Source organism: Myxocyprinus asiaticus, chromosome 39, assembly GCF_019703515.2.
Source record: "Myxocyprinus asiaticus isolate MX2 ecotype Aquarium Trade chromosome 39, UBuf_Myxa_2, whole genome shotgun sequence".
Lineage (NCBI taxonomy): Eukaryota > Metazoa > Chordata > Actinopteri > Cypriniformes > Catostomidae > Myxocyprinus > Myxocyprinus asiaticus.
The window spans coordinates 19,999,021-20,017,899 of record NC_059382.1 but is presented as its reverse complement, the minus strand read 5'-3'; the positions used below and the strand labels follow the sequence as shown (position 1 = coordinate 20,017,899).

At 37.8% G+C, this 18,879-nt stretch overlaps 1 protein-coding gene across 1 annotated transcript; it reads left to right on the top strand.

Moving 5' to 3' along the window:
- The first annotated feature begins 11,995 nt into the window (after positions 1-11,995).
- On the top strand, positions 11,996-18,674 carry LOC127429743 (hepatocyte cell adhesion molecule-like). The gene is made up of 7 exons (XM_051678878.1): positions 11,996-12,186; positions 14,656-14,994; positions 15,226-15,507; positions 15,969-16,062; positions 16,359-16,426; positions 17,708-17,778; positions 17,906-18,674. The coding sequence occupies exons 1-7, from the start codon at positions 12,099-12,101 to the stop codon at positions 18,194-18,196; spliced, it is 1,233 nt and encodes a 410-aa protein (XP_051534838.1). The 5' UTR covers positions 11,996-12,098; the 3' UTR covers positions 18,197-18,674.
- The last annotated feature ends 205 nt before the right edge of the window (positions 18,675-18,879 follow it).

The following is an 18,879-nucleotide window of genomic DNA, read 5'->3' as shown; positions in this document are numbered from 1 at the left end:
GTTAATGTAGTCCCAACTCAAATGGATTAAGTAAACTTAAATTGTACACATTTAACTGGATACAATTCAATGAAATCAAGTTGTTACAAAATGTTCTAGAATTGTGTTGCTTTAGTTTATTTTAATTAAGTAAACTGAACAACCTGCAAAAATCCTTTTTGAGTGTGTAATTAAGCAACAAGCTATAAGAGGCCAAGCTGTATTGTGAATTCAGTCACAGGTAGTGGACGTTTACTTTACGCTATTATTCATAACATAGACTGGTCTTGAGTGCCTCACTGCTTTATAAAACTGTTATTAGATAATACAAATCTTTGTGTATTATCTATATTTTCTTTATCATTTGAAAGTCATTTTTTGCATAGCCACAAAACTTGAAGTCTTTGCAACAAAAGCTATTGAACACTTTCACCGTTCTTGCCCAGGAAAAAAGATACACTTCGTTGAACACTTGTTGACATTTTGTGACAACGTACCCCAATAGTGGGGCACATTGTCTCTTTACTTGGGGCACATTGCCACAATGGTCACAATTAACTGCCATTGGTGTAAGTTTCATGTGAACACTGGGGTGTTCCCACCATTAAAAACCCCAAAATTTAAAATGCACAAAACGATTCTTTAAATAGCAAAAATGGAAAAGGTAACTTACAAAAATATCAAAACATTGTTTTTGATCAAATATTGTAATTAATACCTTTAATATATATATATATATATATATATATATAAACTCAGCAAAAAAAAAAAAAAAAAAACGTCCTCTCACTTTCAACTGCTTTAATTTTCAGCAAACTTAACATGTGTAAATATTTGTATGAACATAAAAAGATTGAACAACTAAGACAGACAGAAATGGAATAATGTGTCCCTGAACAAAGGGGGGGTCAAAATCAAAAGTAACAGTCAGTATCTCGGGTGGCCACCAGCTGCAGTACTGCAGTGCATCTCCTCCTCATGAACTGCACTAGATTTGCCAGTTCTTGCTGTGAGATGTTACCCCACTCTTCCACCAAGGCACTTGCAAGTTCCCAGACATTTCTGAGGGGAATGGCCCTAGCCCTCACCCTCCGATCCAACAGGTCCCAGACGTGTTCAATGGGATTGAGATCCGGGTTCTTTGCTGGCCGTGACAGAACACTGACATTCCTGTCTTGAAATCACGCACAGAACGAGCAGTATGGTTGGTGGCATTGTCATGCTGGGGGTTCATATCAGGATGAGCCTGCAGGAAGGGTACCACTTGAGGGAGGAGGATGTCTTCCCTGTAACGCACAGCATTGAGATTGCCTGCAATGACAACAAGCTCAGTCCGATGATGCTGTGACACACTGCCCCAGACCATGACGGACCCTCCACCTCTAAATCGATCCCGCTCCAGAGTACAGGCCTCTGTGTAACGCTCATTCCTTTGGTGATAAACGCGAGTCCGACCATCACCCCTGACAAAACCGCGACTCGTCAGTGCAGCGCACTGTTTGCCAGTCCTGCCTGGTCCAGTGAAGGTGGGTTTGTGCCCATAGGCGACATTGTTGCCAGTGATGTCTGGTAAGGACTTGCCTTACAACAGGCCTACAAGCCCACAGTCCAGCCTCTCTCAGCCTATTGTGGACAGTCTGAGCACTGATGGAGGGATTGTGCGTCCTGGTGTAACTCGGGCAGTTGTTGTTGCCATCCTGTACCTGTCCTACAGGTGTGATATTCGGATGTACTGATCCTGTGCGGGTGTTGTTACACGTGGTCTGCCACTGTGAGGCCGATCAGCTGTCCTTCCTGTCTCCCTGTAGCGCTGTCTTAAGCGTCTCACAGTACGGACATTGCAATTTATTGCCCTGGCCACATCTGCAGTCCTCATGCCTCCATGCAGCATGCCTAAGGTACATTCACGCAGATGAGCAGGGACCCTGGGCATCTTTCTTTTGGTGTTTTTCAGAGTCAGTAGAAAGGTCTCTTTAGTGTCCTAACTTTTTATAACTGTGGGCTTAATTGCTTACCGTCTGTAAGCTGTTAGTGTCTTAATGACCGTTCCACAGGTGCATGTTCATTAATTGTTTATGGTTCATTGAACAAGCATGGAAAATATTGTTTAAACCATTTACAATAAAGATCTGTAAAATGATCTTTAAAATACAGTGTCCTGAAAAAGGGACGTTTCTTCATATACGTTTACATATATATACAGTATATACTGTATATATAAACATTTTGGTAAAATGGCTGCCTTCATAATATAACTGACACTTGCTGACCCCTATATGATGATTGTGAAAGTTTACTTTTTAGGGCAGAAATCACAAAAATTATTCTAATTTTAGAGGAGTTTGAACTACGTGTTTGAAACCAACATACAAAACCTCTGCTAGAGAAAACACACATTTGTGCATTTGGACTTTTGATTCCATGTCTTATCATTACTAATATACTGTATAGGTTTTGTGACAACTTCCCTGTTTGACAACCAGCCCCAGTATCCCCAATACAGAGTTAGGTAAACATGTGTTCCATATCATAGATTTTAAATTGTGTAGTTTAAAATGGCTGAAACACTATATTGACAAATCAGCAACCAGGACCACAATATCCGATTTATATTAATGAATAACTTCAGGACTTTGAAACGAAAGTAGTACCCCCTATTCCTTGTAAAAATATATAAAGAAATTAATTAACTAATTAATTAATTAATGTAATGATAAGTTTAAGAGCATAAATAATTAATGTTTTTACTTATGACACAATATTATTCACTCACCCATTACATTTAGCTGCACTTAATAGACTGTGTACTGTACATCACAATTAAAAACATATGGCACTCTGTTAATCTAGTTTTTCAATTGTGTCTCAGCTGACATACTGTGGAAATTTATCACAACACAATAAGCTCCCCTGGATCACATTCCTCTAAGTAATTAACTGGAGTCATGTGTCCATAAATCCTGCCACAGTGAGTGATTACATATTAAGCTGACTTGTGTCTAATCTTATGGCTTTCGATCCTTTTTTGCACCGAATTTTAACATTTCTAAACTTGGATAGGCAGGAGGAGAAACAGGACAAGATGTCCTCCACACATCAGCAACAAAGGCCTGACATAATTGTCATTTTTCTGTGGCTCAACTTGTCTTCCTTCCCGTGTGAGAAATGATCATTGGAACTCAGCGGTCGCCCACATCTCCTCCTCCGCACACAGGACTCAGTTTTAGGGGGCTCCAATGTAACCTGCTCAGAATGAATTCTGTCACTTGCTCCAGGACTTGCAGTCTCCTAACAGCATTTTTACAGGTTGCCTATGGCAACACAAGTGCCATAAGACAGCTCTCTCTCAGTGTGCTGCTGTGGGTCCCATGCTCCCTGCCCCCTACAGACTGCTGCTGACAACGCAATACTTCTGATCTGACAGGTGCCATATTTACGCTAAAAACATTCAGTAAAACTTGCAGAACACAGCTATACTGTAGATTTATAGGATGTGTAAGTCTTTTAAAGATTTTTTAAAGAATATCTCAGCTCTTAGGGGGCCTGGATAGCTCAGCGAGTATTGACGCTGACTACCACCCCTGGAGTCACGAGTTCGAATCCAGGGCGTGCTGAGTGACTCCAGCCAGGTCTCCTAAGCAACCAAATTGGCCCAGTTGCTAGGGAGGGTAGAGTCACAAGGGATAACCTCCTCATGGTCGTGATTAGTGGTTCTCGCTCTCAGTGGGGTGCGTGGTAAGTTGTGCGTGGATCGCGGAGGGTAGCATGAGCCTCCACATGCTGTGAGTCTCTGCGGTGTCATGCACAGCGAGCCACATGATAAGATGAGCGGATTGACGGTCTCAGAGGATCAGCAGATCAATGTTTAAGTACTTATTTACTATAAATCTCCACTTTCATTTCCACTTTCATCTTCTTTTGTTTTTTAGCGCTGTGCATTCTTCGTGAATATCGCCACCTACTGGTAGGGCTGGTCAAAGGTGGAGATTTGAAAAATTTGAAAAATTTGAAAAAGTGACTTAAATATTTATCTGTTTCTCACCCACACCTATCATTTTGCTTCTTAAGACATTGATTTAACCACTGGAGTCGTATGCATTACTTTTATGTTGCCTTTATTTGCTTTTTTGGAGCTTCAATGTTCTATCCACCATTCCCTTGCATTGTATGGACCTACAGAGATATGTTTCTTAAAATCTTCATTTGTGTTCTGAGGAAGAAAGAAAGTCATACACATCTGGGATGACATGAGGTTGAGCAAATGATGAGAATTTTAATTTTTGGGTGAACTATTCCTTTAACTGTGACAGATAGTTACTATTTTGCTTTGGAGAAACTTGCCCAGTTAAGTGCTATATCTGTAAACATAATTCTCATAACATCTTAGTCGTAGATGGATGTTGGAATTACTCCTTGTTTCATTATTTAATCTCCCACCATTGAACACTCTCTGAAGCATTCTGTTTATGTGCTTAATTGGCTCTTACAGATTTCAATTGGGCCCCAGTGTCATTACATTAAAATATCCAGTAGAGGCCGCTTGTTTCACAACACATACATAAGCACAAGCTTACCAGCAACACAGGGTGCATGGGTGCTTGTTCACAGCTTTCACAATCAACTTCAGTACATTTAATGCTATTACATTGATTGCACTTTTACTCACTGCATATGTGCAGACGACTGAGCATATTGTGTAAATATATAGTGCACATAGTGAAAAGTATTTTTGTGAATGAAGCAAATTATAGTTAAAGAAATAGTTCACCCCAAAATTAAAATTCTGTGAACGTTTATTCTCCATCACGTCATTCCAAACTGATTTTTTTTTTCTCCTGTTGAACATTAAATATTTGTAGCAGGGACTAAAAATGAAATGTTTTCATTTCAGTTTGTTCTGAGCAAAAACTGAATTTTTCATTCCGGTTCAGAAGTTCCGCAGCCTCATTTCCAAAATGTTACCGGTTAGAACAAAATAAAAGAACGGTTAATAACATTCTTTTAAAAATGACAGTACTCTGCACTAAGGGGTGGGTAAAATACCAATTGCAGTGTTGTCATATCTCGCAAGAGATACAAGCGACCTGGTCTGGAAAAACAAGCCCAAAACAAGCGAAAATAATAACCAAGCTGCATCAAATCTGTATTAATGCATCATATCTAGCAATAATTCAGTGAAGACTTGGAAACAACTGGAAATGTACTTTTTTTTAACCTCTAAGAATGTTTTCCTTGTACCTGGATTAGCCGTGTATGTACTGTATATGTAGTAATTATACATAGTTGTTAAAAAGGTTTTCATTCAGAGAATGACATCCACAACAGGCAGTTATTCAAAGAAATGTGTGATGTAGCAGATTCCTTCAGGATTAAAGCACGTTTAATTTTTTCAGGCAACATGAACAGCCGCAGCCCGTGCGCTTTAAGTCTAGGCCTTCAGTGCAATTCATGCCATTAAGAAAACACAGTTTACAATGAATAAGACACCGTATGCCCATCATACATTACATGGCAGTCAACTAATAAAACCAATTGACATTTAAAAAAAATATCCACACACGAAAGCCACAACCAAGGAGGTCTAATACTAAGAAAAATCTCTCTAATAATATTTGCGATTTAAATTTTGCTTGCAATAAATTTTGTTTCATCAGGGTACACAGTTACTTTTCAAAACTTGATCCGACACTGAATGCTCAAGCAGCCTAATTTACACTTAAAAAGCTCCTGATGCACTTACCAATTTGCTTGAAGTGAAAATCAGCCCTCCTTTCCTGTTTAATTAATCAGTAATAAGATCATGCAGAACATCTCAGGTTTTTAAATCCATAAGGATCTCTTTCTCAACGGCAATACCAGCAGTGACAGCCGACTCGTCAGCAAGATCTTGCACTCTATTCGATTTCAAATTACGTACATCACTTAAAGAGTGAGTGTGTAACTGAAGGCCCGTTTTCGGTTTTCGTTCCTTGAATAATTTTTGTCCCTGATTTTTAGAAATCTTCACGCTACTCTTTTCTCTATAATGACAGAAAAGCACATTATAAATACTGTAAAAGTAGTCCAAACATACAGGATATATATACTGTATGTGTGTATATATATATATATATATATATATATATATATATATATATATATATATATATATATTTAGATTTCTTTCATCTAAAAGGCAAGAAAATGAACTGTACGATAAGTACTAAAATGATGTACTTCTTCAGCCGAAATAACGGAATGTGAAATGTTGGACACTTCATGCATTCAGCAATTGCGGCTTGCCCTACCTGGCCGCGATGCAGGCCTGACAAAACAATTGTTATAAACTGTGAATGTTACAACTAGTGAAACTTCTGTGAACACAGCACCTTGAAAATGTGAATTGAAAGCTCAACCATCACCCCATGCTGTGTAAATATGTACATTATTTGAGATAAGTGTTGAATTGACTAGCACGTTAAAGCTAGCGGCAACACATCGCGTGCATTGTCCCATTTGGGACGATACTATACACTTTAAAATTAAGTGCATAGTGTATAGTGTGAATGTACAGTGCATAGTACATCATTTGGGATACAGCATTTGTATTAAACCTGACGTAAGAACCCGTAGTGCACAACAAATGACGAAAAAAACACATAAAATCTGATCTGATTGTTCAGACTGAGACGCATTTACAGAAATCTGATTTTAATCAGATTTCAAACCATCTAAGAATGTGGTTTGGACCAGGCTTGTAAAAATCAGATTTTTAAGAATTTGTTTCAGCCTGTGTGAATATAGCCAAAGATCTCATTTGTACTGCTCCATATTCAAATATACTGAATTGTGATTGGTTAGAAGACCAGTGTTGTAATCTAATCTCAAAGTAATTAATTACTGTAATCTAATTACTTTTAGTACCAAAATTAGTGTAACACATTACATTTTACATTGTTGTAATCAGATTACTGCTACGGACTGTCAATGTAGTTAATTACTTTTAAGTACATTACTCGGGTTAACACGTGAAACATAAATTACGTTTATATGTATGTCTGTTTGTGTTTCTGTGACAGCTGTAGGACATACACCCCCTAATAAGTACCTGTAAAAAAGAAACATGTGCTGAGTCTATGTCTTATGAGTGACCATGAGCAAGGAGGAAACATAAAAATTATTTTTAATTTTTAGTTGAGTGGAAAAACTAAACATTTTCTGAAATTTTTTTAGAAAGTAACTTTAAAGCAATTAGTAATGTGATTACTTTTTGAAGAAGTAATCAGTGAAGTCAGTAATCTGATTACAATTTTAGATAAGTTAATAGCAATTTGTAGTGAATTACTTTTTGACTAACTTACCCAACACTGTACAAGACACACAAGAACCAACTGCATTTGATGTTATTGATGTCAAAACTGGCAGAAGATGTGCCTAGTTTAAATATCAGCAAGCACAAATGAGATTCAAGTGCTATGGAGGAGGCCAAGATTTTTTGCAAATAATCATTTCAGTTTCGATCTGTTCCTCACAGCAAGTGATGACAGAATTTCCTTTAAGTAAAACAAGTTCTTTTGAATTATTTCACTGACATAACTCTCCTAACATCCTCTCATCATGTTTCGTGCACTATAGTTTTAAGAGGATATTCTTCAGCGAAGACATCTGTCAGGTTCTTTCATGGTGTCAGTGCACTTTTGACCTTTTGGATGTTCACACTGACTCTACTTGACAGAGATCTTTACTAGATCAGAGCGTCCGAGAGGGCTTTTATCCTCAAGGGGACAAAGGCTAATGCCAAGCTCTGTGTGAGTGTGTGTCTCAGACTCTACTAAAGCTTTGATCATTTAGAACAGAGGATACTCTTGAGTATAACAGACTGTATGTTCAGTGAAAAGCTTTTTCTTCATGACATTTTTTGCCATTTTGCATATATCATCTGCTCTTTTTACTAACTGGGTGGCAAAAACTTTTGACATGGTACACATTTTTTTGGATCATTTATTCATGCTCTCCTAACGTGGACTCATGGGTCAACAAATAGGCTAATTAGCTGAAATGCATTCTATTGTGTTTATTTAATTGCTTTCATTGTGTACAAAATTACTTTCTTCAACATTTAAGGAAAATATTTTCTTGGCATCTGTCTGTGGAAGTCTGAGACAAAATGTCTGGTCAGATGACCACAACAACAGCTGACCACACAAGACCAAAGCAGGACAATGACATCAGCTCCCAGACAGACATGTGATTTAATTCCTGACACATTTATTTTCTGTATCTTTGGAGAACAACATTAGGGTGAGTAAATGATGACAGAAATGTATGACATTTTATTTGTGAAAAAAACAAAACAAAACAAAACAAAAAAACCCGAAAATGTTCTGCCAATGTATCTAGGTCCCGGTTGGAGAATTTCTTAAACCAGAAACATTATACTCTTGCAGACAAAGCCTTTTTCACTGAAGACAGATGCCTTAGCAACCTGTAGGTCCTCTTTTCATTCCTTATGGCCTGGCAAATATATATGGGGCTTATAAATAACTATCTTTTCCATGCACATGTGTGAGGTCCTGGTTATGCATGGATGGGAATGAAGATGTAGGGGGTGTGGAGCAGAAAGCTGTTTTTTAGAAGAAGCATGTCTATTAAGCCTGAGCACTTGTCCTTGATAGCTTTATAGTAGCTTCAGGAATTTCTCCTGTGCAGGTCTCCTTTTATTCATTGCATACTTCAAGAAGGTATCTTGAGATAGTGCCAGCTGGACTCTCTTAAAAGCAGGGACTGGATACTATTCCTTGGGCATGTTTTTAATTATTAAAGCCAAGATACTGTTGTTCTACAGAGACAGGCTGTGGTTTTTACAAAATCTCTAAACAAGACCAACATTTCTGACTGCAACTCATCCTAGAGCTTTCAAGCTACAGTACATCCACCAAACTCGGCACAGACCTTCAGACTGTTCTGACTTGGGATGCTATGTTTTTCCTAACTGATTATATTAATGGTTTTCACATAGTAGATGATCAAATACCCCCCAAATACCATAGACTTACATTGACTGAAGGTTCCAACAGGTTCGAAGACTATCAAACTCCATTTGTCTAAAAATCCAAAAGTTAACAAGACTATTCAAACTCCAACTGTCAAAAATGTAAAAACATTGAAATACAAGACTTTTAATTTGCTTTAACTGTCTTTCTTTCGCCACTGAAAAAAAAATTACTAGTAAGATTTTCTTTTTTTATTTCGCAATTTTTTTTTGCACACAGTTTTTTTTAATTACTGTAAATGTTAATAGTGTAAAATTAAAGTCAAATCTACTCAACTTCATGACAAAATATTGATTAAAGGGAGTAAATAAATTCGACTTAAACATTTCAGTTAAAACAGTAACTACTATAACTTACAAATATGATGTACACTATAGAGTATACAGTGCATCCGGAAAGTATTCACAGTGCTTCACTTTTTCCACATTTTGTTATGTAACAGTCTTATTCCAAAATGGATTAAATTCATCATTTTCCTCAAAATTCTACAAACAATACCCCATAATGACAACGTGAAAGAAGTTTGTTTGAAATCTTTGCAAATTTATAACAATAAAAAAAAAAATCACATGTACGTAAGTATTCACAGCCTTTGCTCTATACTTTGTTGAGGCACCTCTGGCACCAATTACAGCCTCAGGTTTTTTTGAGTATGATGCTACAAGGGCAGTTTCTCCCATTCTTCTTTGCAGGACCTCTCAAGCTCCATCAGGTTGGATGGGGAGCGTCGGTGCACAGCCATTTTCAGATCTCTCCAGAGATGTTCATTCGGGTTCAAGTCTGGGCTCTGGCTGGGCCACTCAAGGACATTCACAGAGTTGTCCTGTAGCCACTCCTTTGTTATCTTGGCTGTGTGCTTAGGGTCATTGTCCTATTGGAAGATGAACCTTCGCCCCAGTCTGAGGTCCAGAGCACTCTGGAGCAGGTTTTCATCAAGGATGTCTCTGTACATTGCTGCATTCATCTTTTCCTCGATCTGACTAGTCTCCCAGTTCCTGCTGCTGAAAAACATCCCCACAGCATGATGCTGCCACCACCATGCTTCACTGTAGGGATGGTATTGGCCAGGTGGTGAGCGGTGCCTGATTTCCTCCAGACATGACGCTTGCCATTCAGGCCAGAGAGTTCAATCTTTGTTTCTCATGGTCTGAGAGTCCTTCAGGTGCCTTTTGGCAAACTCCAGGTGGGCTGTCATGTGCCTTTTACTGAGGAGTGGCTTCCGTCTGGCCACTCTACCATACAGGCCTGATTGGTGGAGTGCTGCAGAGATGGTTGTTCTTCTGGAAGGTTCTCCTCTCTCCACAGAGAAACGCTGGAGCTCTGTCAGAGTGACCATCGGGTTCTTGGTCACCTCCCTGACTAAGGCCCTTCTCCCCCGATTGCTCAGTTTGGCCGGGCGGCCAGCTCTAGGAAGAGCCCTGGTGGTTCCAAACTTCTTCCATTTACGGATGATGGAGGCCACTGTGCTCATTGGGACCTTCAATGCTGCAGAAATTTTTCTGTACCCATCCCCAGATCTGTGCCTCGATACAATCCTGTCTCGGAGGTCTACAGACAATTCCTTGGACTTCATGGCTTGGTTTGTGCTCTGACATGCACTGTTAATTGTGGGACCTTATATAGACAGGTGTGTGCCTTTCCAAATTGTGTCCAATCAACTGAATCTACCACAGGTGGACTCCAATCAAGTTGTAGAAACAACTCAAAGATGATCAGTGGAAACAGGATGCACCTGAGCTCAATTTTGAGTGTCATGGCAAAGGCTGTGAATACTTATGTACGTGATTTCAAAGAAACTTCTTTCATGTTGTCATTATGGGGTATTGTTTGTGGAATTTTGAGGAAAATAATGAATTTAATCCATTTTGGAATAAGGCTGTAACATAACAAAATGTGGAAAAAGTGAAGCGCTATGAATACTTTCCGGATGCACTGTACTGTACATGGTACTTTATCTTAGTTAAACATCAATGAACACTTTATTAGAACATTTCAAATGAACTCTATAAACAAGTTTAATCATGCACTACTGTGCGTGACACACCAAATCCTTTGACAGGGAAGCTTAATGCATGCTATTGAGTCTGTTTAGCTACAGTACATCACCATGCATTACTGGCAGTGATAAGGCTCAAAGCTGTGCAAGCAGACCTTAACACTTGGTGCACAAAACAATCAACAATCAACATATAATCTAAAGTTCTTTTTTAAAAGGACAGGATACATGTATTTTTTTTAAAAAAAACTAAAAAAAAAACTTTAGACTTTACAAAACAAGAAATTACCAAACGTGACAACAAAATCAACATTAAACCGGTGTAACTAAAAGTGCAAACGTTTTCTGCTTCTACTAAGGTTTTCTATTTTAGGATTGATACATGATTACGCATTGTAAAGCTAACAAACAATTATAAATATTGTTTACTTTTAAGCTAGAGCATTCATTTTTTACATATTTGATTGATTATCAGCTTTCAAACATCAAAGTTTGTATGGACAAACTTTACCTATTTAGTTTGTTTCTTCATCTGATTTGTTTTTTAATTTTTTGTTTTGATAACTACTACAAAAAATGTTTTATATGCAGCTTAAACCGTGGGTGTAATATGTCACTTAAATATGCTGTAATGTTGTATCTTGGCATAATTGACAGTTCGTATATACAGATCTGTCATGTGTTGGGGGTTCACAACAACAAACAACACAAAACAACAGCAATAATGACAAACACTAACATGACAGCCATCTCTATTTATATGTCTCAAAACATCTTGGAGTGCCATCCTAGTGACTTTACTGAAAAGACGAAGACACACATGCACAAATGCACACACACAAAGGGAGCCTGAAAATAGATGATCACCGTGGAGAACCTTATAAAGCGAGCAAAGCACACACACACACACACACACACACAACACACACACACACATCCTTGTACAGAATCACACATAGAGCTGTTGTTCAGGCTGGGGTCCTGAGAGTGGGGTTCAGAGTCCCTTCTGGCAGGAAGCACTCACAGGGACGTGCCTGGAGTGGACAAATCATGCTGATTGTGTGGGAGAGAAACCCAGCGCTGCTCCCAAGATGAAGGCAAAGAGGGAGGCATCATCTAAAGAGACAGCCGTTCCTTCACTGTATCTTCTGCTATGCCTTTTCATCTTTTCCTTGGCAGGTAAGACTGCATAAGCAAACTTTTCTATCGTGCTTGCTGAAAGAGAAGAGCATTAAGAGAAAAGTTTCTAAAGAGAAGGAAGAAAAAGTGTGTGGTGTTGTCAGAGTTTCAGGCTTTTCGTTGTATTTTGTTTGTTGGTGGCCATACGACATATCACAAATGGCACAATCGGTTAAATAAATTAATTAGTAATACAATGCACTCATTGTAGGTGAAAATATTAAAAGCATTTTTTTTTTTTTTTTTCAGAAATCATAGTCAAACAACAAAAAAGTATGCATGTTAGGGTAAGAATGTTGAAAGGCAAATCAAATTATCACAATCTTGCACAGATTCTTAAACAATGTAATCTGCAAAATTTAAATGTACATTTTCAAAATGATCGCATCACAGACCAGTCACTTGTCTGTACATTTTGGCAAAAGAATTTCTACTCTTTTTACTTCTCTATCCATGCATTTGATTTGTTTTAGTGCATTATTTGTGTGGTGGCGGGAACACTAGTTTCACAATGTAAATTAGCGCAAGCTCGGTGAGACTACGTTTTCTTAAGATCAGGTGAAGATGTACCAGGGAAGAGGACAAATGTACAGGTATGAGCACAAGCATATACAGTTAACTGAAGCATGTTCTTCCTAGCACTGCTGTTGTGTCACTGTGGTGAGCTTTGATTAGCAGAATCACTGGGACCCACTGTCTCACCCCCGCACCCCCCCCCCCCCACCACCACCCCAGCCACCAGAAAGCATGTCTCTTGCACAGCTCCCCCTGATTGGAGGAGAGCAACATACAATCCAGGCCTTTGTTAGCTCATCCTGGCAAGCCCTTAGCACTGAGAATTGTTACCACAGCGATTGAGCCATGCCACGCTGACTCGCACTGCCCTGGCAAAGAAAGCAACAGGTTGGCTCACTCTGGAGCAATATGCACAATCCTGTTTTCAGCAGGTAACCCTTGGTGGCCTGCAGAGAATTTAGGTACTTGTGAAGCCTGTCCAATTGAATTAATCTCGGAATCTTGAGTTCCTTTGTTATGGTTGAATACTGCAGAGGGATGTTCAATGCAATACTGGAATTAAAATGTAGTCACATATTTGACTCGAATGCGGATGCTCAGAATATACTGTAAGGTGTAAAGATAGTATAAGTTCAGTTTTAATGTGTTTGTTTATGGATCAGTGAGCGCATTTACATGCACACCAATACGCTGATAGCTACCAAAAATCAGCAAATCCGACAACACCAGAAAACAATGTTTACATGAGATTTGAAATAATCAAGCTATTATTTGCTTTTGATGTCAAACCGTGAGGAAGCATGCGCACAACTCTTGCGCACATTGGATAAGCCGGTAAGAATGCTGGTAAAGGTGTTTACATGCAAAGTGAAATCAGGGTAATGGACAAAGTTTATGTGTGCCGATTGGTTTATGCTTAAACCATTTCTGACCTTATACCGACAAAGAAAAGCTGTTTAAGGCTTTTATAGGACTTTACATATTGTCGGCTACATATTGAGGGATAGTTCACCCAAAAATGAAAATTCTCTCATAATTTACTCACCCTCATGCCATCCCAGATGTGTATGACTTTCTTTCTTCTGGAAAACACAAACACAGATTTGATTTTTAGAAGAATATTTCAGCTCTTTTGATCCTCACAGTGAAAGTGAATGGTGACAAAAACTTCAAAGCTCCAAAATTACAAAGTCAGCATAAATGTAATCCATAAAACTCCATTGATTAAATCCATGTCTTCAGAAGCGATATGATAGGTGTGGGAGAGAAACAGATGAATATTTAAGTTTTTTTTTTTTACTATCAGTCATCTCCACTTTCACTTTCACATTCTTCCTCTTTGATTTTTGGCGAATCACATTCTTTGTGCATATCGCCACCTACTGGGCAGGGAGGAGAATTTATAGGAAAAAAGGACTTAAATATTTATCTGTTTCTCGCCCACACCTATCATATAGCTTCTGGGTGTATAGATTTAAAGATTACTTTCTTATGGATTACTTTTAGGCTGACTTAATGTGCATTTTGGAGCTTCAAAATGTTGGTACCCATTCACTTGCATTGTATGGACCTACAGAGCTGAAATATTCTTCTAAAATCTTTGTGTTCAGCAGAAGAAAGAAAGTCATACACATATGGGATGGCATGAGGGTGATTAAATGTTGAGAGATTTTTCATTTTTGGGTAAACTATCCCTTTAAGCATATTCATGTAAGTGCATGTAAATGCACTGACTGTGTTGCCAGAGCTCTTTCAAAGTTCAAGATATGGAGATTTCAGCTATGTACATTTAAAAAAAGTAAAACATAAAAAGTCAAATCTGTTACAAATGACTGAACAAAACTTAAGGGTTTGAGCAAAAGTCTCCATTTGCTCTCCATTTAATTTCATTGCTGTCTAGGAAAAACAACTGAGGTTTGTTACTTCTTTCCATATGTGTTTGTTTGTATTTAGATGTAGTTGGAGTAAACATCAGCAGTCCATCTCCTCTAGTTCGAGGTACACTAGGAGGCTCTGCCCTTCTCTCTGTGACCTATACCAGCTCCAGCTCCGACCAGCCTGTCATTAAGTGGCAGCTGAAGAGGGACAAGCCCGTCACTGTGGTTCAGTCGATCGGCACAGATATAATTGGAAACCTGAGGCCAGAGTACCGTGGCCGAATCCTCCTGTTTGAAAATGGATCCCTGCTCCTGCATCAGCTACACCTCTCTGATGAGGGGGCCTACGAGGTGGAGATCTCCATCACTGATGATACCTTCACTGGTGAGCGATATGTGAACCTCACCGTGGATGGTAAGCAAGACAAGGTGGAATTATCCAAAGTACATTTCAAACTCCTAAAAAAAATCTGTACTAATGAATGAGTATTGTATGTTTACTCCTAACAAAAAGTACTGTTGCAGAACCATGGTATGGTATGAAATGATTGACAAATTCATATACAGTATTATGGGATTTATGTGGTGCTCCAAGTTCCTTAAAAGAGTATTATGGTAATAACATGGCAATGTTTTGTTATCACAGTTCCAGTGTCCAGGCCTTCTGTGCACATGATGGCTTTATCTGTGTTGGAGTTGACTGAACACTTTATACTCAACTGCTCTCACGACAGTGGCACCAAACCCACCTATAGTTGGATGAAAGGCGGGAAATCTTTGACCAATGACTCACGTCTGCTCCTTTCACATAACCAAAAGGTGCTGACCATCTCCCGTGTTGTGATGTCAGATGATGACATCTACAGCTGCAGGGTGGAGAACCCCATCAGCAGTATGAAGAGCCTGCCTGTCAAACTCACTGTCTACAGTAGGTGATGTGACGCCATTGTCACCTTAGAAGACATTCATTCATGAGCTAACATGTGTTTTACTATGTTACAAGGCCGCAGATACAGTAGCATAATGATGCAATTAATACTATGTATTTAGCAAAGGGTGTAGATTTTGCTTGAACATTGGGTGGGTTGCAGCTTGAAGCATTTACCTATCTTTCTGGATGCACTTTATTTTACAGTACGTGTACTTTCAGTATACTTACCGTGTACTTATCCAAGAAAGTACTAGCTTGTTTTGATAAATTGGGGGGGGGGTTACCTACCATTCATTCCACACTTAGTATTCCTGGCAACCTGTGCAACCAATCCATTTGATGTCTACTTAATTTGGACGTTTTCTACAAAGTAGTTTGTTTTTTTTAGAACACTGTTTGTGTTTTCAAGATGAAATATGTACTATGTCACCCTGTTTTTCTCCTTTTCAATATTGTAGGACGGAGTTCTCTCTATATTATCCTCTCCACGGGAGGCATTTTCTTACTCATCACCTTGGTGACAGTGTGTGCCTGTTGGAAACCCTCCAAAAAGTACCAGCACTATTGTTCTTAGCCATTCACTTTGATAGGTCCAAAGCGAGCAACAATAAATCTCACCAGGTCGCACTGTTCTTGTAAAAAAAGTCTGTGCTTCAAATGTTAGCAGGCCAAAGTTCTACAGATCAAAAAGGCCAAAGCAATTTAAAGCAGCACATTAATCTAGAAATGACTCATCTGTTTATATTTTGCCTTCTGTTCTTGCATTAAATATAAATTATATTGGATTTGATCTTCACAGTCAGCATTATGCTGCAAACACAAATCCAATGATGTTAATCTTTCTACAGAAAAAGGGAACAGCTTGCCAGACAGAGCGGACAAAATGTAGAAAACCAAAGCAATGGCAATCACGAGGGTAACATAATTAATTCATTATTAATTGTTTTGCTTTTTACATTTGCACTTGAAAATATTATTTATGTATTAAACCCCTTAAATGCATTTAATAGTAATGTTTTGCCAAACATTATTACATACTTCGAGTCTTTAGCGACCCGGCACTTGTAAATATCACAAATGGATCTACAAAATGGTCAGAAAGTGTACAATTTTGAAAGCATTTTTAAGACAACTAGAAAATAAAAGAATATAATATATTCTGTTATACTTTGGTATTTTATTTTTCATATATCAAAGACATGATGCAACAAATGATAGAATAGGATTCATTACTTCCACGCTGAAATTTTATGACACTCAACTGACTGCCACATGCATAATGAGCTACACTTAATACATAAGCTACATATAAGTTACACATATGTATTTTCTCAGGCACTTATTGAGTGTAAATTGATGTACAACTTATAGAATTTCAGTTGTACATTCAACTGTCAATATTCATATTACACTGTTCATGTGTTGAACTTGCTATAGTTTACTTCTATGTTGCATCTTTGTCCAATACCAATGCCAAATGTAAATCAAGTCAATCACAGAAACAACAGCACCACCTTGAGTGACAAATAACATCTATAATATGTGTGTGTACACTCATTTGGGATACTGATAATTTACAGTTGCATAGAATATCCACATGATAGTAGTGATTTATATGAATATGGCACTCATTTGTCTTTTAAGACAAGAAATAGATATCCTGTGATAGTGATATCCCTTAAATAGATATGAAATAATAAATAAAAAAAAATAAAAAAAAAATATATATATATATATATATATATATATATATATATATATATATATGATCTATAGAAGTGAAAATATGTTTTGCCACACTATTACATTTCTTGGAACACTAAAGACAGATTTGTTGGCAATTTTGGCCTCCATATTGAGATCACATGACCAAAAACTACTTAATTTATCTTGGTAACACCCATGTGTTTAGACACTTTCACTTGTAGAATAAATTAACCATGTCTGACTGCAAATTGTGCATTTCTACAATGGCACTGGTAACTGAAAATGTTTACTTTCGCAATGATGACGCATCCACTACACTAGAAGTCAGTATAAGTCCAAAATGATTGCCATATTGACCAGCGCATCATAAACAAAAAATCACTGAATGCTCTTTTAAGTTCTTAGTTTGCATTACTCTAAATCAATGTAAAACACAAAGGAATTGTTTGCTTTTTCTTTCATTAAAGCTTGAATACTCTCTTTCCTGTAGTTGATATCGTGCCTTCAAGAAGTTATCATAATCGTCGGAACCCAGGGGGACTATATGTTCTCAAAGAAACAGTAAGAAAGACATTAATACTATTCCTATTATAATCATCAGGATGCTGTTGTCTCACTGTGTACTGCATATTGTTGAGTCAGTATCAATGACAATGTGAAAGACAAATTAATCTCTGTTTTGCTCCAGGATTTCCCTGAGGGAGCAGATGAATCTTCCTGTAATTTTATCAACCCAACTGATCCCCTCAGCCCACCTTGTTATCCCAGTATTGCACCCCCTTCTGCACACTCTTCAGATGCTTATATGAACTCCGGAAGAAGATACCCCCGCACTCCTGTCCTTTTTCCTCCATCAACCCCTCATCCAACTTTCACTCCACCCCTCTCTTGTCCCCCACACCTGGGCAGCTTAACACGCAATCCACACCCTCCAAGAGTAAGCCCCTCCCCTCCACATGCAAGAAGAACTTCCTGCTGAACAGAAAAACAATATGCACTGTCACAGATGAGCAAGTCGGAAACACACGGAGAACACTGAATGTAAAATCCTCAGAATGATGTCAGATGTTTTCTTAGTATGAGTAAGAGTATATACTGTATGTGTGTATGGGAAAAACTTTTGTAAATGTTAGTGTTTTATTCTTTAAAAAAAAACTAGGTGAATGAATCTTGTAAAAGTTACAGATCTCTAGTTGTAAAGACTTATTTCATGCATGACAGTGCTGGATGGATTAATTATTTTTGTATACTAATAGTAAAATAGTAAAATGTTGTTTACTTTTATCATTCAGATGTTTTCTGGCCTATATTCAACCTTTAATTTTAACTCAATACCCTGAAAGATATAAATAGAAAAACACGCAATTAAATTGCAGATATAATTTTACATTAGAGCAACTTGTCATTGTTTGTTGGGATTTAATGAAAATCCGGGTAAAATATAACTGTATTTAGTGTTAAAATAATTTTCATACATTTTTAAATAAAGAATTTGATTCTTGAAATCTAAAAAAAAAAAAAGTGAATTTAATAATATGACTATGTATCACTCAAATAATATCACCTTTTCCCTGAATAATTAATTAATTTAATTAATGAAGACAATTCTACAAGGAGACACCGGATTCAATGCAAGAACAGCATTAGAGAATTTACACTTTA

What these genes read in the sequence shown, in the direction of transcription:
- LOC127429743 (XM_051678878.1), top strand. Translation starts at nt 12,099, where the DNA reads ATGAAGGCAAAGAGGGAGGCATCATCTAAAGAGACAGCCGTTCCTTCA. An exon ending in TGTGAACCTCACCGTGGATG is followed by an intron (nt 14,995 to 15,225) that starts GTAAGCAAGACA and finishes TTGTTATCACAG; the next exon opens with TTCCAGTGTCCAGGCCTTCT. An exon ending in AAGCAATGGCAATCACGAGG is followed by an intron (nt 16,427 to 17,707) that starts GTAACATAATTA and finishes TCTTTCCTGTAG; the next exon opens with TTGATATCGTGCCTTCAAGA.